The following is a 26058-nucleotide window of genomic DNA, read 5'->3' on the forward strand; positions in this document are numbered from 1 at the left end:
GTAAAGGAAGGAGATCGTCTTAGTAGTAGAAAAGAAAAAAGCATTAGGAGACTTTAATTTTAAAATGTAAAGCTCTATAAGATACTGGCATTCATAAAGCAGTAAAAGTTTCAATAACAAAATAATTATGCAAAGGCATTAAGATGCACAGCTTTTTTTATCTTTTTATAAAGCTTAGTGGTTTGATCTGGAAATCCAGAAACCTGAGCTATTGGCAACGTTTTCTGGCAATTACAGGATTTTTGGGAAGTACTAAGAGAAGTTGGAAGCTTTTTTTTTTTTTTTTTTAATACGAGGTTCAGATTGACAATATATATATCTATATCTTGGATTGATCATACATGTTTCTGTGCCTATTGGTGCTTGGCTGAAACTGTCATCAGGCATGCTAGTCTAGTTCTGCTATGAGATAAACGGAAGCAACTTGTCTACTCTTACAGACAACTCTCTTTTCCTAATGCCTATTGTCAGCTTCAGTTTGTTTTTCATGTTGGAAAATCTCCTATTCTTAATCCCCTGAGCCAACTAATAGCTATTTTTTTTAAATTGTCAATTAATCATCCTTGTCCTCTTGCCATTTTTGTGGCAAATTTTTCTTTTCTTTAGGTCCTAATCTGGAATCTGCTGTCTCTTCATTAAAATGGTTTCCTCTAGTCTGTTGCCTAAAAATGCAGGTCATGGTGATGTAGCTGTTAATCTTACAAAATAACCAACAAACCAACCCCCCCCAAAAATGTAAACAACAAAAAAAGTGTTTGGGGAGGTTGAAAGAAATTTATACCAGTGGTCAAATAGTTTGCTTGTATTTGAGAGGTGGTTTAGATGGAAGTTTATTAAAAAGCTGACGTATTGGGTTTTTTTTCTTTTTTTTAGAGAAACACAACCGAGTAGCTTAATCATCTTTTCTCTTGTCGCTTGGAAGCAAGTCAGGCTTCCTGGCTTATGCAGCCAATAGAATGTTTTAACCCATTATCTTTTGGTAATTTTTTGCCTCGTATTCTAAAAATGAGTGTTCCAGTCAAATATGTCGTCTTTGTGTATGCAGGTGGCTAACTTAAGCACAATATTTGAAGAATACAAATATGAAACTATCTTTATATTAACATTGTGTTCACTCTGGAGTCGATGATCTCTGAACTTGCCTGGCTTATTCTTCAGCAAAAGTAAACTCTGGTAAGCACAAGGATGCCAAACCTTTAAAAGTCCTGTCTGGATGAACTGCTATCCTGTCTACTGCCTACCATGTCCTTTTCCAAGTACCTGTATGATTTTCGTTACAGTTGAAACTTTCTGTCAAAGCTTTAAAAACAAGCAAAGTGTTTTTAAATATATATATCCCCTGTCTGTATTTAATGTGGAATTTAGCTGGTGGCTACAGAATTGATGTGCACTGACGGTGGGGTGTTCCTTGAGCTACCCTGACCTAGGCAGCACACTTGGCTTGGCCCTGCAGAACACTGCCACCACAAAAGCCATAATTGGAGGACCACTGGTAAAAATGTCTGGGTCACCTCAGTATAGTAGCTTTGTACTAAAAGAACCCAGTCTTACAATTTGATGCTCTTCTTCCTTTTTGACATTTCACCTCTTCAAAATTTTTTTTCTCTTCCTTCCCTCAGATATTTGAGCAATCTGTGGGACAGAAGATGACACTGAGTTTGCAGGCACTGTGTGCTGCCTGCTGCAGAGCAGTGCAAGATGTGGCTCCGTGATAGATAAATGGGGAGACTTGGCCTGTTAATCTCATGTGAAAATCAGTATTGGCGAGGAGTAGATGGGAGATCATTTTTAGTCATTTGCTGTGTTGGATTTTTCAGGATGGAGAATAACAATCTTCTTGGCAACTCAGTAGCTGAAACTGCTTTGTAGCTTTATTTCAAAAGATACATATTGTCTGCTGGTCCAACTGTTGTCTTAAGTGCAATATGTATTGGTACCGATGTGTTTTTTAATAATTTTGTAGTTTAGTGTTGCTTAGAATACAGCTAGGTGGGGAGAAAACCCCTTAACAGCAGGATAGATTTCAGTTAGAAAATGCTACCTTTAAAGGGCATAAAATACATAATAAGAATTTACCTCTTTTAGCAAAAATATTGGGAATTTCTAAATGCATTTCAATTTGGCAAATTTAATTGTTTTAGTATTGTTTTACAAGACATTAGGATAGACAAGGAAAAATACCACAATAATTGAACTTCTTTAAAATGAAAGCCTTTGGGATATTTTATTTGACAGAAGAAAAGTTTAGGACATGACCAGACATGGTCATCTTGAGATTTTGGAAATTAAAAAAAAAATCCACAGTTCAGAGATTCTACTCTTTGGTTTACTCTAATTATAAATTTATTTTATATTCAACAATGACAGCAGACCAACGAGCTTGCCTTTTTGCTGTTAGTTTTATTTGCTTGCTTGCTTGGTTTTAAACTATTTACTAAATGCTGAACTCTGGGCTGAATTCACAATATTCTTAAGGGTTATCTTTAGAAATAAACTGCATTTTCACCAATTTTTTTTTTTATATTGTTGATATTTTCCTAATGTCTAAATGTAGATGTAATTCATCTTAACAATGTTATATTACTATTAAATTTTTGCAGTGTAGTTGAAATACAACACAAGCCCAGAAACAAAAAGACCAGGCCATTTCTAAGACCCTTGCTTACGAATACTAGCATAGTATCTTACTGGGTTTGAATGTTCTCTTCTAGTGTTCATGCTGTGCACAGACTGAAACATTGAATTGGAGCGAGTTGCAGAAGTTTCCAAGACAGTCTGTGACTGCCTGTGGTCCACAGAGAACTAGAAGGTAAAATTGTCCTGGTTTCTTGGTTTTAAGCATTGAATTGATATATGCAGTCCTTCCTAAAATCTTTTCCTTGCCTGTGGTGGGGGTATTTGCCATGGGAGAATACTCTTTTGCCAGGGGAAAGGAGAAATTATTTGTGTTAAAAATGAAGAAAGCCCCACAAAACATTTTTTCTAATTAGGTGCAATTCTCACAGTGGAAGGATTTGGGAATGTGTGTGCGGATACATTTGGAGTCCAAACCATTAGCTTATCACTTGAAAGAAAATCCCATTGCTGCTTATAAGCAACTAATCAAAAGCCAAACACTTCCAGAAAAGAAGCATGAAGACAAATCTAGGGTAGTGCTATGTTTAAACACATGCAGTAGGATTGAATACATCACAGATGAAGCAATAGTGAATTGATCCATTGCATCTATGGAAAGATATCAATAAAACAAAATGTCACTATTCAAGTTTTAAATATTAGGAATCCACCCATTGTTGTCCCAGGTGGACTCCGTTTCACTACAGAGCCCTGCAGCAATTCAAAGCATACTTTCTCCCCCTTCTCCATTTCTGCCATAGCAAAAGTAGTCATGGTGTTTCCATTTGGTGTTTTCCTCTGACTACTTGAGAGAGTTTTTTTGTACCCACGGCTAAAGGAGAGTTGTCCTAATGCTGGTCCTGAACTACACTCCACAGAGATGACAAACAGGTAGACACCTTTATGCGGTGCTTTGAAGTAGCCATGTTCAGGGAAATAGCTGTTCCCGTAATTGAGGTAAGTTTCATTAAACCTCACAGTTTTTTCTTTATCCTTTCCTTCTGAGAATCCCACATGGAATGCCACCAATGAGTCTGAAAAAGAAACAGGAACAGGATTTTAGTAGTGAGCATTCTTCTCTCCCCAGGATCATCAGGGTGGGAGATAGAGTGAAGCCCTATCAGGCCTGATTTCTGTATGCTCCTTTGTAGAGCTAAATGCTTGACACGGGTATGTGCCTGGGATTAGATCAGATGGTTCCCTGGAAATACCTGAACCTCTACTCTTGGAAAAGTGTAAGGCTGAGACCACCCACGGCAAAAAAAAAAAGTAGCACTTTTTTTTGTCCTAAAAATAAATTAGTTTGAATTACATTCTCTGCTTATTCAGTCTTTACTACAGTTTTGCAGCACAGATGCCTAAAGAGGCTGATTTTTGCTCTATGTTACATGTCCATAACAAGGGCTACAATCAAAAGCCAGTGCTAAAGCTGTGGTGGTTGCAGTTACCAGGTGCTTATGGCCACATGTTTACAGGGAAAGGGAAGTGGCCAGTCACAGTGAAGTATAAGCTGGAAACTTATCTCTGAAGCTTAACCATAAGAGAGAGCGTGTGCTCTCAGGTCAGTCCTCCCTGTTCCACTTGTGCAAATTACAGCAGTTCATTTAATGTATCTGTCCACGTTAGGAAGGATTTGGTGCTTTGAGTGTGCTCCTTCTGGACTCAAATAACAGAGGAAAAAGAAGCAAGACCAGGAAGCCTAGCACTCCCTATCAGCTTCAAAAGAGAACTGGTACTACATTAACATGAGCATCTACAAACAAAATTTGTGTTCTAAACATCTAAAGTTGAATTAGTTCCAAGGCCAAATTCGCAACAGCTATAATGGGTGTAATTTTTTTGGCCTCAAGCAAAGTGCAGTAGTGTATCAACTTGGTTCCCACTCAAACTGCTTATTTTGATGGAGGGGGAGGATGTAAATAATCTCAGAATTTCTCCCTCGAGTACCCCACAAGATACTGACAGGTCTCACAACCAATATGCTCTGTGTGTGGGACTTACAGCAGGGCCCAGAAAAAAGCTAGACCGGCACATGAGCAAATAAAAGAACAGAACCCACCTTTTTCCAGAAGTTCTGTCTGCACTGTATTTCTTCCACTTATCATTTGCATATTTTCTCTGTGCTTCTCAGGCTTTTTCTTGTCTCTTTGCTTGTCTTGACCTTTCTGTTGCCTTCTCACTTTTCTGGTGAGCATTGACTGAATCTTTGTAACATCCAGACTTATATTTGAGGCAACTAATTCTTCATTGCTTCCAAATAGCTTTTTAAAAATCAGCAGATGTTCCTCTAGCTTCCGCTTAATGGTTGCTAAATCTGCTGAGAGAATTTCTACAGAAATGTTGAGTGGCTCAAGTACACTTGCTACTGTATGATTGCAGCAGAGAGTCATGTCACTTCTGGATTCATGCCTTTTGATTGCCAGGCTCAGGTGTTTGATATCGTTCTTCAGAGTCATGATATCGTTATAAGCTGAGCTATCCAAGGAGTCATCTTTGGCAGCCTCATAGTTAGGTTCCATATGTTCTACGATGCTGCGTTGACTACTAACTTCATCTAGAGTAGAGGATGTTTGCGTTTCTTCTTTGGGATGCTTAGGAGATGTACGAGCATCATGATTAATCTGTTGACCTCTCTCCAAGAGATGAAATCTCTTCATAAGAGATTCTAAAGTCACATTTTGTTCTTGGAGTTTATCTGAGTTATGTCTGAGAGATTCTTGCAGCTGAAATACTGATGATATTAGGATACTAGGATCTTCTTCAAACAAGACTTCCATAAATTCTTCTCCCAGTAAAGCCTCCAGTGCTGCTTCATGCCGCATAGCATCTTCCAAAAGAGAGCTGAAAGAACTGTTGAGATACCTGATGTGTCGATGAATTTCTTCATCTTTCTTCTTCAAGAAGCCTATGTCTTCTGAAAAAGCCATAACTTGTGACTGAAGCTGTCTGTTTTCTTCTTGACGGAGATTAAGGGACTGATGGATAGATGGAAAAGCTGAGGAGAGCTCTTCGATTTCATTCCTCAAGAGATCTCTGAAAACTGACTCTAAGTGCTTCATATCCTTTAAATTTGATTGGGTGCCTTCAAGGGAATAAGTTATATTCTTTAAATCTTCTTCCAGTACATCAGTGTCAGAAGATATTCTCTGGCAATTACATTCCTCCATGTATCTCAACAGATCTGAATAGTTTTCCCGAAGATTTGAGAGAGTATAGTTGAGCTCTGATATTTGCCTTTCCATTGCTGCTTTGTTTTCTTCCATAATAAGTGATTTCTCCATTAAAGTTATTGTAAGATCTTCTGGTCTATACTTCGAGATATTTTTTTTTAACTCCTTAAACCACCTTTCTAAAACTGCAATATTCTGAAAGGCCACATCTGACTCCATGTAAAGTTCTTTAAGCTGCTTTGCATGCCCTGCCAGAATGTCATTTATTTGTCTGATGGTTGACTGGGTATTTTCATCTTTGGGACCATGATGTGAGGAGAGTTCTGTTAAATTTTTTTTCAAAGTCTCAAATTTATTTTCAAGATTGTTTTGCTCTTGTTTCATGTTTGCTATGCTGTTGTTCAAAGCTAAGAAGTGGGACTGCTGTATTTTATGAAACTTCTTGAGCTTTGTGTCAGTATCTGCCTTAATCATGGTGAGATTATAGTGAATACTAGCCTGCTGCATTTGCAATTGGTTCTCTATATCTCTTTTCACCTGATCAACTTTCACTACGTTTTCTTGGACTTTTGATTCAAACTTAGTTCCCAGCTCCTGGAATTCCTTCTTGGGCACAGTGCTCTCTTGGAATCTTTCTATGCTTTTCTTGTTGGCTTCCACATCATGGGACAGGTTTCTTACCATGTTCGAGAGGTTCTGTAAGCTTCTGTTGAAGCTTGCCCACATTGGGTTAAAATGTTTCCTTAGAAAATTCTCCACATGGGGAAACAAAACTTGCTGCAGAAGCCTTTCCTGTAGATCTGTTAACACAGTTTAAAAAAATTAATTTCATTAAATTTTAATTCTGCTTTTGGAACACATCTTAATCTGGCCAGGGTAACTCAAGTATATATTTTTCGATAGTAACTGCCATCTTACTCCCCAAAATCTGGCCACATGCTAAATTTTGACAATTGCAAAAATAGCCTAATTTTAAATCAAGGTTACTGTAAAGCACATTGTGTCTTTGAGTTTGCAGACAATAACTTAGATATGTATTGACTGCCCCATTTAAGTCATAAAAATACTGCATTTTGAAACCCTTGGACAAGCAGTTTTGTAAGTGGCTGTAACTGTCCATTTTCACAACAGTTCTTAGCTGGTGGGCTCTTGCTTATTTGACTGTCTCATAATGTTGTTCTTTTTCTGGTGCTTTCTACAATGCTTTCTTCTACTTCACAAAGTTATACAGCATCTTAACAGCTGAATATTCCAGGCCAGGGCTGGAAACTGAAACTTGAAAAATCTGTGAAGTATCTGTACAGGTGTGAATTATACTAAGGCTAGCTTTAATGTTCAAACTTGAGTGCCTTGAAGTTCAGAGAAGACAACAGTCTGTATCATTAGAAAATGTTTCTGCGAGCCAATGGCTCACATTAGGTCAAATTCAGTAGCTCTTGTTTTCCCACTCCTATATACGGCAGGAATAATGTTCCAGAGAAGCGTTGAATGCTACAATTTTTTACATACACCAATCTGATATTCCACACATCAGAGTATATAGCATGAGTATGAAAAAAGAACAAAAACCAAACCTAAACTCTGCATCACCACAGAAGAGAAGAAGCCGCAGAAGCAGAACAGTAAGCTAACAAATTTTAAGTATAAGTAACCTCTTTATTCTGTGGTTAAGGCATATTCTGAAATTCTAGAAAAGTGCAAAGGAATCTGCCTTTCATCTCATTTCCCATTTCAAGTTACTCTTGAATTTGGTTCATTCATTTGTATTGGAATTGCCTCCATTTTTGCTCACTTTAAAAACAACCAGCTGACCAAGGAATATCGGGGTATTTTTGTTTTCAGGTTTTGTTTCTGATCTGCGTGGTTTTACAGGCCCTATTGGCAGGCTGATAATTCTGCATCAGACGTCTCACCTGAATTGCTCTGGTTCACTTCTAACACCATGCTTGTACCGTTGTTTTCAAATATTCTCTGTAAGTCACCTAAGTTGCTGACTGCTTGATGAATATCACTTTGAAGATCATCCAGTAATGCCTCATGATTTTGAATGACTTCCAACATTTCTCTTGAATCCACAGATGTTGACACTAATCACAAGATTAAAAAAACAAAGTCATGCAACGGAGTGCAGCGACCAGGCGACAGGTATTCCTACAAGACCTCTGAGAACACCTGTGTACTTTTTGCTCTGAAACTTTTGCACTGACATTTAGGGGGTTTGTTGATTTATAGCAGCTAAACTCGCAGTTTCTTTGCGGAGATTTTTTCCAACAGTGATGAAAACCTAATATATTTAAATATTAGCAGAAGAACTTCAGCCACACTAGCCATGATGGCAGTAAAATGCTCTTCATTTAAAATCTCCCCATGCCATGAAAATGTTCTGGAATAATAACTCCTTTCAAGTCAATTGACTGAAAGGATAGCAAGGTTTAACAACCCAGGATAAAAGGACAGGATGAAAGAGCAATTGAGGTGTTTCACTAAGGAATCAGAAGCATAGGGTGTAAGTGTCATAGCTGACTCTGGCTGAGGGGCCCTTTAACTGATGTTATTCTAAATAAATACCTACTAATTTGAGCTGTAGATTTCAAAGTGTACACTGAGAGTTGCAGAAACTGGTATATCCCAACTGTGCCATCCTGGGGGCCTCTTACCCTCCGGGGCTACCTTTGACCTTTCAATCTAATGTTTGATAAACTTAAGTCCTGTAAAGCACCTGCTTATTCACTCAGTGCTGAGAGCATAATGTAAAGACGACTCTCTTTCAGGGCTGCAATACTACCCTAAAGCCAATTGCTAGAAGATACTTAATGGCGCTGCAAGCCACACCATTTCCCCAGAGGGTAAGGAAAGGTCCCTAGATACTTAGATTGGTAGGATAGAGTGCCTGAGATATGAATCTACGGTACCTCATCATAATAATCTCAAAGCTACTGGGTAGCTGCTCTAAAATAGCATTTTGAATAGATTGTTTTTCTGGTAAGGCTTCTGAGCATGGTGTGCTTTCCTGTGAATCCGCTTAGCAGAGCAAGGCGTTAAACATCCGTACTATTGAAAGGTTTAACGCTCTGTACCAGCTGGCATTCTCACTAGGTATCGCTGATGACCAGTTGGCATACAACTTTTGAAACTTTTGGATGCTTTGTCTAGAGCATTCATGTAGTGTTATACCAAAAGCTCTCATTTATGCCAATAAATGTAGTTGTGTAAGAGCTTTCCCAAATAATGCTTTCACTAGAGATACTGTCCATAGCTTATCATGTTAAAATTGCAGCTAAAAAATACATCTTTTTTTCTGATCTGTGACTGAGAAGTAAAAGAATGGCAAGCAAAATAACTTCAAGCACATACTGTGGTTTGAGAACTCCTCTTCTTCCCGTCCTTCAGTTTGATTTCCTGGCACCAGAATAAAATTGGGATCTGCAATTGAGATGTAATACATCTGTGAAAACGTTTTAGGTGCAGAAACTACTACAGTTTAGCAAGGCACTGCAGGGCAATTTCATGTCTAGTGTAACTGATGTGGAGACAGGCTTCTGCATTGCAGATTTCTTAGGGAAAGAACATCTTGTCTGGAGAATTTACTTTGCTTACAGTACAGCACTAGCATATAACATTGCATAAATGATACTGCTATGCAGTAGGGGTATTTTTTTTAACTCATATCAAGTTATTTCTCGTAAGAAATGAGTCTACTGCGAATATGTACTTTTTTTTCCGGGGGGGCCCTATCAAAAGATCTGCAAATTCCTCTTCCTTGTTCACAGTTACCTGAACTTTCTGATGGCACCGACTGTGAGTGATGCTGTACAAATGAGGAGATAAAGATGGAGCAGCTGGTTTTGGTCAATGAGTATAATGAAGCAGAGACTAAACTGGAAGCACTGTATTTGGTAATATCCTTCCAACATTATAAATGTAGGTCAGGGTGGGGCATCACCTTAGAGATAAATCTGTGAAGAAAAGCTAAACCTACAGAGATAAAAACAGGAACTCCCATTTTATGCATGGAGTCTGTTTGGGTAGGTGAGTTAGACAAAGATTGTGTGAAAATTTTCACATACGTGTTTGATGTTTTTGTTATGGTTGTCTTAATTACGAGGGGGAGTTACCTTTTATCCATTTAAATTCTCCTTCTACTTTTGGAGTATTATTTGCTAAATCCTGCCGATGCCATGAAGCACTCCAGTTTTTAAACCACACTGTCCCCCCTCTCTCTTACTTAGCAGCTGCATGCATCATTATTCAGCATTGCAAAGAGTTGTAGCGGTTTATTGTATGTAAAGGCTATTGCCAGAGCTTCCATGGAAGTGAGAGCCGGGGCTGTGGTGTTGTGTCGCAGGGCTGCTCCCCGCTCTAGGAGCCGGTGTCTGTGCAGCTGGGGTGAGAGGGAGGAGGCAGCAACGCAGGCTGGAGAGCGAGTGCTGCCTACCTTGTTTGGACTTGGGTACCTTGCGATTTCCCTAGCCAGGTGACTTCATCCTGTAAACTTGACCGTAGGGGCATTTCACTTACTAGAGTTGCTTTCTGATGTCACCAGTTTCTACCTGGAATTAGGCATTCCTAGACGGACTTGAACATTTGACAGGCCCCCCAGCAAATGAATACCTTTATCCGTGTGTAAATATTACAAAGGGGCTACTAACAGAAGAATAAGTACTTAATGCTATTAGCTGCTAATTGCAGCTAATTACAACTATTCCTTGTTTCAAGGTATCAGTGATTTGGGGCATAGCAGACCAAAGAAAATAAGGCATCGATTTTCAAAAAAGGGAAAAACAAATCTTGCCACCGTGACTGGCATTTAGTCATCAATTCTCATGCTTGTTCTCTAGCTTTCCTTACCACGCTGTTCACAGTCCTTGCCAGTAAATCCAGGGCAGCATTTCCACTGCAAAGACTTCAAAACCTTCTGTTTCACTTGATAGACTGGCTTCAGAGCTGTTCTGTACCTGGGGAGTAAGAGTCTGGGCATTAGATAGCAAGTTATTGTCAGCTGGCGTCACTCGGGGTAAATTCACTGACTCTAGCAGCAGTCTGGTGCCAAGCGTGTCCTAGATGACTAATGCAGAACACAGTTAAGAAATTTGTCACAAACTGTATCACTGCTGCTTAGTAAAACATTTAGGCAGTCCACAGCAATTTTTTTTCCCTACATAAGATTGCTTTTCAGGACTACTGTCTACAACAGGAGGTGTGTGCAAATTCTTACGCGCAGACAGAATGTAACTACTACTCAGTGATCAGGGCTCCAGTGGTGTGCCTCATGCTTTACTGTTCCTCGGTAGAGATTTTTTCTAAACGTGCCGGCACTGATCTGACACAAGTCTGAGAAATGTCACAGATGGCAAGTTTATGTAATTATCAGAAACACAACTGTAATTATTTATTGTAATAGTCTTTTGCAATCAAATTGAGACTGAGCTTGAACCTCTGTAATATTCTGATGAGTTGTAGAGAAAATTTTATTTTTAAACAAATATTCCAAAATGTCACTAGTACAAAGGAAGATACAAATTTGTTAAAAACTCCACTAGAAATAATCATGAAACTTTTTTTTTTGTTCAGAGAAAGAGAAATGAATTGAATTAACAAATAACAAAAGCATTTTTGTAATCAACTACATAGATGTGAAAACATGTAGGTGAGTATTAAATATTATTTCACTTCAAAAGTGTGTTGTGATTCAATGTCTCCCAGCTTTAAAAATGTATCAGTCCTGGTGCCTTAAGGTACACTATTGGCTTTCACCAGTACTCTTTGGGCAGCCAGTCCTTCTGAAAGAAGGGTGAGCACTTGGGCAATTGCACATCTCTACTCCTGCCATGTAAGTGGTCTCACTGATGGCCACAGGCAGAGATTTTTTAAGTTATCTGTGTGTATTATGACCTGAAAATCATAGAAAAGGTATGGTCTCTGTTTTTTTCTGAATAAACATGTGGGAAGATTTGAAAAATCGCTTAATCACCTTGTAGTCCTGTACTTGATGGCTTGGAAAGGCAGTTGTCCTCCCAGGTTACTTAAATGCCTGATCACCTTAGGTACATAAATCAGACCCTACATCACTTTGGTATTAAACTGAGTTGGTGCTTTAATTCTTTTTAAAATGTGTCATTAAATACTTTTGAAAATATCATTTAGATACTTCAGAGAAAATTATGTTGTCTTTATTGGTTTTATTTAGGATACTTACATGATCATCTGGCAGTCTGGTGCTCCGTTTAGACAGGGCTGTTGGGAGTTGACAATGTACTTCTCCTTCATGCAGGCTTCTATGTATGTTACCAGCCGGGACTGCATGAAGGAACACCAGTTCCTAGTGGAAGAAAGATATGGGAAAGGAATTTGAAGTAGGTCTTTTAAAGTCTCTGCTTGTAACAGTGCCAAAGAATAGTGAAATGCAGAAGGGCCTTCTAATTTTTTTCTTTTTTTTTTTTTTCCTCTTTTCATCTGGATGATGAGGAAAGTGGAAAATGCTTGCTAGCTTCTCCCTCCACTCCCAGTTCATTTGTTTTCATTTGGGATGTTTATCTGAGTTTGTTACAAAAGGGTTGATTGTCTGAACTTTGATGCATTAGTCCCATTTCCAGTCCTTTCATTTAGCAGGAGAAATTTCCAACTCACGATAACCTGCAGGTTAATGTCACTTTAAATGTCAAATTGCCTTTCTCGGCGTGTTGCCATTTCAGATGCCTAATGACTGACTCATCAGGTTGAGGCAGACTGCTTCTGAAAACTTAGTCCTACATAAGCTCCATTAATAATCAGTGTCTTGCTAAGTATTACTTCTTCAAGATAATATAGTAACTGATTGGATTTTATTAATTAGACTAGCTTTGAAATAATTTCTCCCATCACTGGCAGGAAAATAATATTGGAAAAATGAGGGTGGTGTTCTTGGGGTTTAGTTTATGCTTATAGCAAGGACATGTGAGTTTCACTAGTTGGTAAATTTTCCAAGTCAGAATTATATAGACATCTGTTAATCCCAGAGTGTAGGTGAGCCTCTTCGTTTTCAAAAGTTTAAAGTTAAGACATGGATGTGTATGGTGGGTTGAAGTATGATGGTTAAAATCCAAGATCAGAAGTGACAGGAGGTGAGGAGTAGTAACTGTAATGGGAAATGAAAAAAAAATGTGATTATTGACATCTGATTAATTAGTAATTGCAATTATTGTTGATAAACTATGCATGTATTGAACGCACTATTTCAGATGGTGTGTTTACAGAAGTTCACCAGTTAAACACCAAGGGATCCTACCATTCTCTGTGGATAGTGATGAGTAGAAAAGGGATGCGACAGCTTTGTTTGGACAAAGAAGCTATAGGGAGACAAGGAGTCCCTGCTCTCTCACTGTTTAACTCTGGCTTTAACAAAACCTTCAGAGGAAGAGTCACTGAACCAGCAATTGCATTTCACAGACAACCTTTCTTAAAGACAGTCTGGGGCCTTGTGTTTCACACGAGTTTGGCTGCATGTCCTGCCTATTGTAGGAGAGCTCCTACAACGGGTATTTCTAAAACTGTGCACACAGGGCCATTAGGAAGTTGCAACATATCACTTAACAACATACTGATGTTAAAACGTGCTAATCCTCTTCCTTAGGGAAAAGGTGGGGTTGAACAGTTCGGAGAGAGAAAAGAAAAAAATATATACCACCCTCGCTGTTGTAGCTAATTCACCTTAGCTTTCCAGAGTGTCTCTATATAGACAGGTCCAAACAGGCTGCCAGGTTAACAGTTAACCTGACTGGTTCCTGTCCTGGGAAATGGAAGCAGGGATTAGATTTAGTTCCTCTTTTCAAATGAAGATGCAGTTTTTGAGGGATAAGGGGCGTATAGCGGCATGCTGACTCTGGCAGCTCAGCCTCTGTGGTTTAGGCTCTGAAGCGGTGACCTTCCACAGCCTGGGCCACCTGGGCATCAGGCAGGCTGCAGAGGACTCCACCTTCCCCAGCGACCCATGAAATCCAGCTCTTCCCTTTGCAGCAGAACCTGTGGCCCCTCTGAACATCCCTTGATGCCGCATTCCTTGAGGCCTTCATCACTCCCTCATGGTAAAGCACCTGCAGAGGAAACAGCTCTCCAAGCGTCATGAAATTAGCTGTCCTGGTTGAAGACCGCTTGAATCTCGAAAACTGAGCTACTCTGCTGTGTTAGATATCCATGTGACGGGTGTGTTAGTGATGGCAAGAACGGGTCATTATGGTTTGTTTAGTTGGGGTTTTTTAACATTGTTATTCCTGATACTGCCGCTGGCAATTCAGTACTCAAAAGTTGTCATGGGAAGTTTGAATGCCCAAGAGTAAATCTGATGAGTGAGCAGGTGCTATTTTCACATGATTTGGGTTTTTCTCCCTCTGTCTGGCATCTCTAGCGGTCTAGAGATGTCACAGCCATTACTATGAGCCTTAGAGCTTGCTGGTGTCAATATATGCAGCATATCTGCTTAAATGAAGCCTGGAGAAAAATTAGAAATCATAGTATATGGCATTATGCATACTATTAAATTCCTTTCCTATAAGAAATCAACACTAGTTTCTCAGAACAAAAGTAAAATCAGACCTTATACAGTACTCGTCCTGGAAGTTGGGGTATTTGGAGAGATCAGGAGGTTCTTGTCCTCCACGAGTTTTTCAGAGCTTGTGTTACAATGGAGCAGAGCATTGTATGAGGGAGAGAGCCGAGCTGCTAAAAAGCAGCTGAACTTTAGGCAGTATATTTTTAAATGGGAAGACAGGAACCAAATCTCTGATAATCAGCATATATGGAAAAAGTTTGCCTCTCTGAGAGAGGTGCAGAAACAATGGGGAACTGAGTCCCGCACAAAAGCAGAAGCTGCAGCCACAGTGGCCGGGCAGCTCGGAGAAGGGGAGGAAGCTGCAAGGAAGCTGGAAACGTCGGGAGGAAAGGGCAGACAGCCTGGGCGAGCTGGGAACGGTTCACCAGGCTTGCTGGGATGTACAGAGCCTTTTCTGCTCCACCGTTTCTTAAGGAAAATGTGATTGCAATTTCAGTGAACACCCATGCAAACAAAACTCTTCACCTCTTGAAAGCAGGGGCAGGAATCCGGCAAAGCCTGCGGCGCTGGGAAAGCTGACCAGGAAAGCAGTCTGCTGCAGCCTTGGCTGTGATTTCCAGCCAAAACAGCTGTTTTGGTGAGCTGTAGTTTTAAGGCCTTTGCAAGTGACCGGGGAATTTTTGTGCCTATTATCAATGAGAGTCTTTTTTCCTATGGGACTGAACCAGAGGACAAATCCTCAAGTTTTTATTAAATCATTACTGTTCCAGAGTCAAACGCTCTGCTTCTGTCACCGAGCGGCTCAGGTAAAGGCAGCAGACCAACACACATGCTCTGGCTGACGTCTGCCTCCGAGGCGTGCGTATCTCCACCAGGCTTTATAAGGCCGCATCGCTTTTCAGTGGTCGGTGTAAGATGAATAACTCTGAAACAGAGACCCCATTTGTAGTTAGGCTGTCCTCTCGCATGTGCCTGGCAAGCCATAGCTGGGAGTAGCTTTCCCCCTCAAATGGTCTCTGTTTTTTTTTCCGGGGAAATAAAGTGACTGGGTGCTGCTGCTGGAGCTCGCTGGCGTTGTTGCTAGGTGCAGTGTCTTGGGTCTGCCCACGGGATGCCTGCCAGATCCAGGCAGGAGTCTGCATTCAGTGTGGAAACCTCCTTTTAAAATAGGATTCTTTGGCTTTACTGTTTTGTTCTTTCCTAGTGAAAACAATCCACACCCCATGAATCATCATCTGGGCTGATTTGTTTTTCCCACCATACACAGCTCCCAAACAAGTCCTTTGAGTCATGTAGGCCATACAAATCTAAACCAAGTGTTTACATGCATCAACACGTGTGTGAGCAAGAATGTGGCATCGTAGGACTGTGAGTACTTTTGCTATATTGCACGTGTAAATGTGCACACAAATTTAATAGAAAATACAAGGATTCCCTTTCAAAACCTGTTAATGTGTTGGAGGTATCTGGTGGGCTTCCCACTTGTAGAAAGGGCTTATGTTGTATCAGAAACTGAATGGTTGATCCCAACTTAATGCTTACTTTGGAAGTTATTAGCATTATGCAGAATGAATAGCATGAAAAAAAGGGAAGCTTTCTTTCATCAAATAAGTAAATAAGGCCTATTTTTCCCATCTGTAACGAGCTGCAATATAGATATGTATGCCCAAAGGTGAAACTTATATTGCAGTATTTTTTGCACATCTTGTCAAATGCTTCCTTTTAAAACAACTTTGATATCTGTTACTAAAAATACTCCTTAACTCTATTAACCTTGAGAGAAAATCTGTCATTCTTTAATGTTAAGTGGAACAATTTAAAGACTTACAAAGGCTTGATCTAAAGCTCAGTGAGGTGAGCGGGACTTCTGCTGCTGGCACCAGTGGGCTCTGAATCAGGCTCTGAAGTTTCAAAGAGCTGCTCTTTCACAAATAGCACTTTCTTTATTCAGCTGGTTTCTGGAACACAGCAGCTTTGTGTCTTGCTTCTGCATTTTTTTCCCCTCTTTGTAATTATGTTGCTTCATTCACTGAATATATAACCAACTTAACACCCTCTGCTTTTATTCTCTTTAATACAGTTTCCTTTTGATTCAAGCCTCTGCTGCCAAGGAGAGAGGAGTAGAAAGAAGTTGCTCATGTGAGGAAAGCAGAAGAGCTTTCTCTGCAGTCTGGTGAATGGTAAAGTTTATAACAATACTGCAAGTTAGAGCAACACTTAAGGGAACCCTAGCAAATCCAGGGCTACAGATGTTTAATTTGTTCAGTTGCTTTTCCTGTTTTACATTCCAAGCACATTAATCCTTCTTCTTTAACCAGGAAAAAAGCATCTGAATAATTTTCTTTACTAGACTAGGTGGTTTTTTTCTAGGCTTTCTTCTAATCTCCTTATTGAATAGAGTCTTCACATGAATAGAGTCATCCATTTTTGCCTTATTTTGAGGCAAGTGTGTTCTTTTGTCCGAGGTTAAATACATCTGATGACAAGGCATTCTGTGTTTAAATAAGATGCAGCAACTTTAGGTTAGCTCCTTTTATTTGAACCTTTAAGGTCTTTAAACTAAAAACTGAGCTTACAATGATTTTTTTCTTATGTTGGATACTACTTCTGAAACACTGCAAAATGCAGGCAGTTCTATCTCTGACTCTAGGATTTGGCTGGGCTGCCTTTTATCATAGCAAACAAAATAAAACCCACAGAATCGGGATATTAAGCGAGATGGCTGGTCTGCGGTAATTATCACTCTGCTCAGATGAATACGGGGTAGTCTCTTTTCATACAGCACTACACCAATAATTGCAGCATGATGGTGAGTGTGAGTAATGCTCCCAGCTCAGCTAGGTACTTACATTCTTTATTTTTCTTGAGATACATGTTCTCAAGATTGGCGCTGCAATGCATAATTTTAGACACTTCCTATGTCAGTGGAATTTTTGCCTGAACAAAAGCTTCAGGACTTCAGGACGTTGTTTTTCCATAAATTTTGTTGTTCCTTTGGCTGTAGTAGTACAACTGAGTTGTCCTTCACATCAGTTTCCTCAGGTTTCTATTCTCAAGGAAGCCCGTTTCTAGAATTATTTTGAAAACTCCTGTCCAGCCATTCCTGTGTCTACCGCTGACAGAGCACAGAACGTTTCAGGTCCATGACACTTTCCTTTTCTACACAGTGCAAAAGGCACCAGATACGCAGTTATTGGTGCTTAAATATGCTACAAGATGACAACAGAGGACTATGTTCTTCTAATTTGAACAAGCGATTTTCCACTAACTTGTGCAGAACGACTCCTGATTCATACGGAAAAGAAGTATGGGGCTTTAGCTATGGAATAATCTATGTTCTGTTTTTCCCTCGGTGCAAAATTCTCACTAGCAAGGAAAAGCAGCCTCAATAAAACAGAGGTAAAATATCACATTTAAATTAATAAGAACTAGGACTATGCGTATCAGTTTTAAGACAGACATATCTCTTTGTTCTTTATGGAATGCAGAAGGTATTCAGCTGTTGAAAAATGCTGGCTGGCTCTCCAAGAGAACATGGTGTGCCACCACGTTTTTAATTAGCAGACAGCAAGTGATTGCTGGTGGTCCGTCAGTGAATTCTCCAGCTCTTCCCAAGCAGCCAGCACTCTGTATTACAATCAGACAGCAGAAACTCTCATATTTCTCCATCTTTCCCTTAGGATGAGTAGAGCTCCCTCTCAGGCAGGGTCTGGGATCTTCCCGTGACTTATCCCATGAACCACCCTGATTTTCACTGGGGTTTAAGCAGACTGATTTGCAGTTTGCCTTAACAAGCTGGGCTGAAAAGAGTGGCAGCGGTAATTTCAAACGTGGATTTCTGTATAGTGCTGGAAGTCTTCCAGAGCCCTGAGTAACGCTGGTTGAATACCACTTTTATTCCAGCAGTAGTGCCAGTTAGCCTGTTTTCAGCTGGGACTTGTCCTGCAGAATATCCTAAAGACTTAGTGCAAGGAAGGCTTTCTGCGCAAATCCAGTCCTGAACCTGGAGCCTCACTGGGAGCAGGAGCTCAAGAGAAAGCAGGCTTGGCTGGGAGGTGGTTTTGAGCCAAATCCAACTGTTGTACAAGCTACTTCAGAGAAATAAATGCAAGAGGATTTTCCTCTTCACAAAGCATCCACAGCCATTACCTCATTTATATTATCCTCCCCACAATAGAAGCTCTACAGCCCACTCAGAGGGCAGCTTACACTTGGATTTCATCTTTTGATTCCTGCAGACTTAAGTTCACCCCTAGTATAGCACACTCACCCCTTTGTCAGACCTTGTCTTGAAGCAGGAATCGCAGCCAGTGGCCACCCACCAGCGCAGCTGTGCTGATGCCAGTGAGTCAAAAATGGTCGGGAAGAACCTTCCCAGACGGCATGCGCTCAGGGGGCGGACGATGTGCACCAAGGTTTGCCCTGATCATGTTTTGGGCATGAGTGTAACTTTGCGCAGGGTTGGCCACGGATCGCTCGTTCAAGGGATATTGACCCTCTCGAGTAGGAAGGCATTGGATCCACGTGGTAATAGTGCTGATGGCGGTTCTGTGGCTATGCTGAGACAAGGCATCCCTGGCTATCTGGTGAAAGAATTAATTGCTGCATGTTGAACTAATGAGCTGTGAAATAAAACAATCCTTTGGGCACAGAGGGTTCAATAACTCCTCTATCCCATGCAATGAAGCTGTGTCATTTGCATGAAATATGCTAATAGAGAGCCATTCCACCTGCAGCTGTGCCGTTCAACAAGAGCCAAATATCGGAGAATTTCCTGAAGTCCTGAAAGGAGCCAAGTGCCTAACTTTGATAGGAAACTATTGCTTCTGTTAATGAACTTGGCACTGCGAAAGCTATTGTTGAGCACTCAATGGCCATTCCACTAGTTTGCGGGATGTCAGGGGCTGAAGGTCACATTTAGCTGCATTTCATCCAAACCTGTTTTATTTTAAGCATGTGTTCTCTGCCCCTTTGTTGGGAAATTTCAGTATCCCATAAGCTTCCCTAAGAAAGTCCCTGTCTAGTTTTGAAGAAATAGATGAGTCGGTGTGAAACTGGTCTTAATTAAATCAATGGATGTTTTCCTGTAAAAGTGGACAAAAAAAAAAAGCTATTAAGATTGAGCATTTTTCTGACTTTCCCTAGAATAAGACTGATTTGGCTTTTCTCTGCTTGTCTACACTTCAGAGGACAGTTGTTCTGTATTTTGACACCCTGGGTAATCACAAAAAGAGGCCTGTTTCTTTGGGGCTGTCTCGGTGCCGAATTAGAGGTGTGTGTTTCAGTGAGATAACAACACACCTGGTTGACATCAGGAAGCCTTCCTCTAATCAAGGGTGACTTCACAGCATCGTGTGTCCAAACCTCAAAATATGTTAATGCAATTAAGGATTTACTTATGCTGAAGATTTCTGCCTTTCTATTTATAGTTCAGGTGGTGGGGGTTGGGTTTTTTGTTTTGTTTTGTTTTCTCATTTTTTTGCTCACACATTGTAATTGTAAGAAAAATCCCAATAGATGACAAGCTGAATGTGTGTTTGTGGATTGAAGAGAGGAAGGAAAACTAAACCACCTACCCAACTGGAGGGCAAATCCAAAACAAGGGCTTCTTGGCTATGATTACACTTTTGGAAAGACAGAGAAGTTCTGTGAGACTTTGTCGTAGATGGGGAAACCAGCTTTAGTTGCTTTGCTCCTTCCCATCTCATCCCCACAGACCATTTCTCCCTTACTGTGCCAGCCATCCATTTGGGGACCAAATTTGTCAGTGTGGCTACTGAGGGGGAAAGTTAAAAATAACCTCTGCTTTTTCCTAAGATTATTTTTAACCTGGAACACTTAAGTGATCTGGTTTACAGTGTTACTTGACAGACAGGTCAGGCCAACTGAGGGTACAGGTGGCTTTGGGCTTTGTCAGAGCTAGCCTGTGATGGGATTGCCCCTTCTAGATGCTTCATTTTTATATATATATTTTTTTTTTTAAATGAAATATGAATGCTACGTGCATGACATCTGAGTTGTCAGCCTGACTGTTCTTGGTGTTCTTGGCATGTGGATTAGATTAAAGCCAGCCGGCTCCAATTCTGCACAGTGCTGAGAAAAGATAGAAACCTTGGGCTGCAGTGCTCCACTAATGGTGCTTCAGAGCATGGCTTAATTTGAGAAATAATCCATTAGTAGGGAGAGAGAACAGGCCCTTCTGAGTGTAATTACGGTAGAGGTCTTTCCATGGATCTCGGGTCAACACAGGTAAGTCCATAGCAAAGGTAGAGAGAAGATGGTGTGTTCTTCCCAGGGCCCAGGAAACTTTCCTTCCAAAGGCTGGTCAGCGTGTTCCTGGCCCTCATACAGCCACATGGAGGAGGATGTGTGTGTCCAGTTCTGTCTGCCCAGCTCTGAATTGTACAGCCTAGGGGAGGGCACACAGCTCTACACTTACATGGCCCTCTCCTTCAGCTCCCCTGAGGCCAGCTCGTGTCATTACCAAGTATTTGATGGAAGCGGCTCTAAAGAAACAAAAATCTCCAAGGTGGCTTGTCAGTTTAGGACAAGTTTTCACAAGCTGTCGGGTGTGTCATCCACATAGCAATTGGCAGGATAACAATAGTGATGTATTATCTCCTTGGCGGATTTATTATCCTTTTCAATATGACTTGGTCAGACAGCAGTTGAATTGGTTACATGTAGTGGTAAGTATTAGAGTAGGTGATGAGCCGATGCAAAGCTAATGAAAGCTCTTATTTGATATTTACCGGATCATTTCTAGAACTTCCACATATCTGGTCATGTCCCAGGCACCTTTTCAAGCCTCACTTTTTAGCTGCCTGTACCCACACACAGGAAAGCCACTGGTAACAACAGAGCATTCCCATGAAGTTCTGCACTAAGCATCTGTTTTATATGGGAAATGAAAAGTGCAAATGTATTTATTACCTATTTTGGGTACTATGCATTGAGTATTTATGAAATCCAGAACCTGTTTCTACTGTTCTTGCTCTTCATCTTCCACTGCTAAAACAAATGCTAATACAGTCCAGCAATTTCGCAGTACAGATCTCTTCATATACCTGTGCTTTCATTTCCCTTTTTAATTCTGCAGAACGTTTGGGTACACATGGATCCATCTACCTCAGCCATAGAATAAAATGTCTAAAGTCAAACCAATCAGCTCATATGAGGTACAGCTGCTGTGGGGGGGAAGAAAAAAAGATTATTTACTTTGGAAAATTGGCCCTTTTTGACATTTTTTTATTTTGTAAATAACAAGTACAAACACTTATCTACTTTGAACAGGCAGAGCTTCTCTGGTGCACTCGAATACAAGCCACAGCTGAGATACTAAACCGTTACCTAGTTCTTCCTCTAAAGAATAGTTGAAGCAAAAGGATTATTATCCACAAATTTCTCTTTTTTAAGAGAGAGGCCTTTAAAAAGTCATCTAAAGGCTAGTAAATTTTTACTGATTTTCTTATTTTAAAACTCTTATTCTAATAATCTTGTTATTCTGAGAGGAATTCATTAGTCAAGTAACATATCCAAGCATTTGACTGGGATCTAATGAGTCACTTCACCTTACATGCTGAAACAGAAACCAGAGGATTCTGTCTGACTAGTTACTAGTCGTGATGGTCTCAATTATTCAAATAACTGCAATAAGAAAAATAATAATCTAAATTTTAAAAAAGTCTGAGAATATTTTGTAGCAACCACTGTTCCTAATACATAAGGAAAATAGCAAGAGGTTGGAAAAAACCACATGATTTTTATTAGAAAATTATGAAAGTCAAATTTACCATAGATTTCGTTTGTTTGTTTCCTAGTTCTGAAAATAAAGCATTTTCGTATTTCAAAAACTAGAAGTGGGACATAGTTTTGATAGAAAATTATTCCCTACCACCCCGGGCATTTTTATGGCATGTCTTTATCTCCTATCTCTTAATTCCTGATTAACCCCTGATGCTTTTCTTCTTGCTCTCCCCTTTAGAGATATAAGCCTAGTTCTTCAATGTTTTTTCCAGGGCATGTGTCACACTTGGAGGGAGGAAATACCAGATTCGTGACAACTTCTTATCTGTGCATAGCAGCGTACTCCAGCCATGAGCACCTGACGTGCACTTGGGGACTTCAGGCTCTGAAGGTACATTGCTTCAACCATTTGCAGTGACTTTTAGAATTTGGAGTGCAGTTACAAGGGGAGCCATGCTGTCCGTTCTTATTCACACTCTGTCCCCTCATTTTTGGGCATAATTCCTCTCAAAGTCTCAAATTTCTTTTGTAAGACATCCCAGCTTCCCGGGCTTGTGTGCACTATAAACACGATAGCTCTAGCAAAAGAACAAATACCTTAAAGCTACTGCCAGGCTAGATTTTGACTGCCTGTAGTCATCAACATAGCTTTATAATTGGGAAGAACATTATGATTTGACTCATTATGCAACTATCTCCATAAAAGGAGGAAGTATTTCTCTTCTTGGGAGGAAATTAGGATGAGTAATAGCTGGTGCTGAACTGAATTACACAAGCTGGTGTGAACAAAGTTACATAGCAAAGGAAGAAATCCCTATTAGGACAGTATATTACAGCATCTCGCTGACCTATACGTGCACCTTTTTACACCACTGAATTTTCGTAGTACTTATAGTTTTCAGAATGCTTTCCACATTTCAAATTATTTCCACCTTGCAGTATGAGGTGGAAGCCCAGAGTACCACTTGGGCTTTGTTTTCCGTCCTCTGACAGTGTCTGAAATGCATTAACCAGAAGCTGGTGAATTAACAGTGCATGTCATTATCGAACACTACCCATCAGGAACTGGAAGTCAGCACTTACAGGCTTTAGAAAATGACTTAAGGGTAATGGTGGGAGGTACAGATTTGTGAGAAGATGTAGTACGAAGGGCAACAGGGTTTTAATACACTCGCCATGCTACATGCAGGAGGGAGGCCTTAATTTTACACGTAGATGAGATTAGAAACAGGATTGCATACTGAAAGGGAAGCATGACATGAGGAAGGTTATGTAGTCTCTTTCCATCTCCCTTTTTTCCTTTCCTCAAGAGCATTTAAAGGGAAAAATGCCAGGGTATCCTAAAGCACTGAGCTGTGAACAGCACTCGCTGTGCTGCTGTTTCAGCTCTCCCAAACAGGGCTCTGCAGTACCTATCCATCAGGGCTATAAAAAATTCATTCACTGTCCTGCTTGGTTTTCATCTATTTTAAACATTTAGAGACCTACTTACGTGCCCTGTAAATCTTGCAAAAATCATAGTGTTTGGAAATCTTTCTGGTGAAGTACATGTCTTTTCCACTCAGGCTAGCTACTTTTCTGCTATGGATTACCATAAGAAGCATTTCACTGTCGTAAAAACCTTTCGGGGGGTGAATTTGTGGTAATTTTCATGCTTATTTATAATTCCTTACTTTGTTATATTTACTCCTCACTGTTTTTATTTTGCTAACATCCCACCATTCTCTTTCCCTCTCCATTCCCAAGGCCCAAGACTTCAGCCAGGCACATTCCGATGATGGGCAAAGGTTGTCATGACCAGCAAAAATAATCAGCATTGGTTTGTGATGAGAAAAAGTCAGTAAATTAATTTCACCTAGTTCTGCTTTGACAGAAATAACGTTTTGTTTTATGGTGCTACAGCAGAACTGGGAGGCTTCATATCTGCCAGGTGTGTCCAGAGACCTAAGCCCATTCTGCTGTCTCAGACTAGGACAAAGAGCCGGTCCCATCTGCGGTTTCACCCTCCACAAGCAATTTAGTTTTCTGTTTCTGTAGTTAAAACATTTTAAACCCTCCTGTTTGAATATAGATTGATCCCTAAAATCTAATATATTTTAATGAGAAACTTCTATCAAAAATGGTCCTTTATCAGCAGCTTATAAAAGACAGGATTGCCCTATCATTACGTGCAAGACAGACACATTGGGGTACTTACCCATTTCGGGACTGTGTGCTCGCAGCTTCAAAATCCTCTCTCTCTTCCCGATGCGAGGAGATCATACTCGAAGGGTAATCTTGGGTATCCTCCCTGAGCCCTTCTGCCTCCCAATAACCTTCTTCCTCCTGTGACAGAGGAGTCCTCTGGGGGTAAGCAGAGGTCTCATAAATTCGTGGCTTGTGCACTGAACCATCATGATATCCATGATGGTCTGAGTGTTTGACCAGCTTTGCCAACCCTACTGTATTACAGATGAGCAAAAGCTTCACTAGCATTGTCAGGTTTTTCCCACCCAGTTACACCTGTCTCTTGTTCTCTTCTCTGAAGCGCAGCCTGGATTAATTCAGGAATGCCCCAGCAATATTCTTTAACTGGAAAGTTGGAAGAAGGAAGGGAAAAAAAAAAAAAAAAAAAAGTTTTGTTACAAAGAGCGGAAAAAGCTTTCGACCCTCCCAGCTACTGTGGAAACGTCCGTGGCTATTGAACAATGTGAGTCTGGTTCCTGTGTGGGGCTCAAACGTCTCTGACAGAGGGGGGGAAAAAAAGTGGTAGGAATATAGCTTATTCAAGGAACTTCTGAGCTTGGCTGCCTTCTAAACTTATCTGTGAACAGGAACTCGGCTTTTATCAACTGCCTTCTCCTTCAGGCACAGGAAAAGGATGTTAGCTTAAAGGAAAGGAAGAGAAAAGAAAGGAAAGAAAATACTGAGTGGTGTAACAGACTCTCGTTACAGTGCCAGAAAATGTCACAGACCTGCTTGCTCCACTGTCTGCACATGGTTTTTTTCTACAGTTTGAAGGCTGAATACCCTGGCTTTAGCAGCAGAATATTCATGGTATGTACAACAAATTATGGGCATTAAGGGATTCGGAGTAAATGCACAGCAAAAAAGAGCTTACAAACATATATTTTTGTGTGGCCTTTGCAAAGTAGCTCTGTGAATCATATTCTGTTCCCATCAAAGTGGAAGATTTTCATGAAGTAGTCCTTCAGAGAGGTCAGGATTATTGAGCATTTTTAAGAATTTCTGTTTGAGTTGTCATCTCTGGATCTCGCATCTAATTTTTTTGTTCATTTTTAATTAGTATTACAAAAAAACACTTGCCAAGAGCTGCTGTAAAGAGCTACCTCCATAACACATCCTAATAATAATAAAAAAAGGCTGGTTGGATGTAGTTTTCTTACTGGTTTTGCTTTACTTGATGGTGCTGCTTTTAGTTTTGTTGCTATTATAAACTGTATTTCTCTTCTGACTGTCTTGCAGGATGATGTACCCTGGCATTTTTAAGAAAAAAATGAGGGAAAATGATGTTCCACTGACAAAACAGGTGGGAATTCTGGTGTAGGACTGCTAGATCATGTCTCAGTTTGAACAATGAGATGCACAGCCCAACGTTGAGCACATCCTGCAGCACATTAAATGTAAAGCTTTTCTGGAGTCATTCCAATGCCAGCTGAAAAAATAGAGGATAAAATCTCTCTAGGATTTTGGAAGGCCTTATTATTAAAGGCTGTGGATTTGCATCTCCTTATCACGGGCTGGATCTGGACCCCTCTCCTGATTGCCTCTCTTTTATGCTTAATGGAAGAACCTAGAAAACTGCAGAAATGCCCTTACTGACCTGTGATAGACACCGCTGTGTAAAAGCAATTAAGCCCTAGGGCAGCAACAGTGACACGTGGGGCAAAGCAGAGAGAGATTTTGATAATTTAAAGGGCAAAACCTGCTCTTGCTGTTGTAATCACTTCTCCAGGGAGATGAAATCAGAAGTTCTGGACTGAAGACTGAAAGACATAAGCA

At 40.3% G+C, this 26058-nt stretch overlaps 1 protein-coding gene across 1 annotated transcript; it reads right to left on the reverse strand.

Moving 5' to 3' along the window:
- Positions 1 to 288: 288 nt before the first annotated feature.
- On the reverse strand, positions 289 to 24607 carry MMRN2 (multimerin 2). The gene is made up of 7 exons (XM_075154309.1): positions 24254 to 24607; positions 11983 to 12105; positions 10635 to 10741; positions 9141 to 9209; positions 7700 to 7873; positions 4676 to 6586; positions 289 to 3650 (listed from the first exon to the last, which is right to left on the reverse strand). Exons 1-7 carry the CDS (start codon positions 24529 to 24531, stop codon positions 3262 to 3264), a joined length of 3051 nt encoding a protein of 1016 aa, XP_075010410.1. The 5' UTR covers positions 24532 to 24607; the 3' UTR covers positions 289 to 3261.
- Positions 24608 to 26058: the final 1451 nt, after the last annotated feature.

The sequence above is a fragment of the Calonectris borealis genome, chromosome 7, assembly GCF_964195595.1.
Source record: "Calonectris borealis chromosome 7, bCalBor7.hap1.2, whole genome shotgun sequence".
Lineage (NCBI taxonomy): Eukaryota > Metazoa > Chordata > Aves > Procellariiformes > Procellariidae > Calonectris > Calonectris borealis.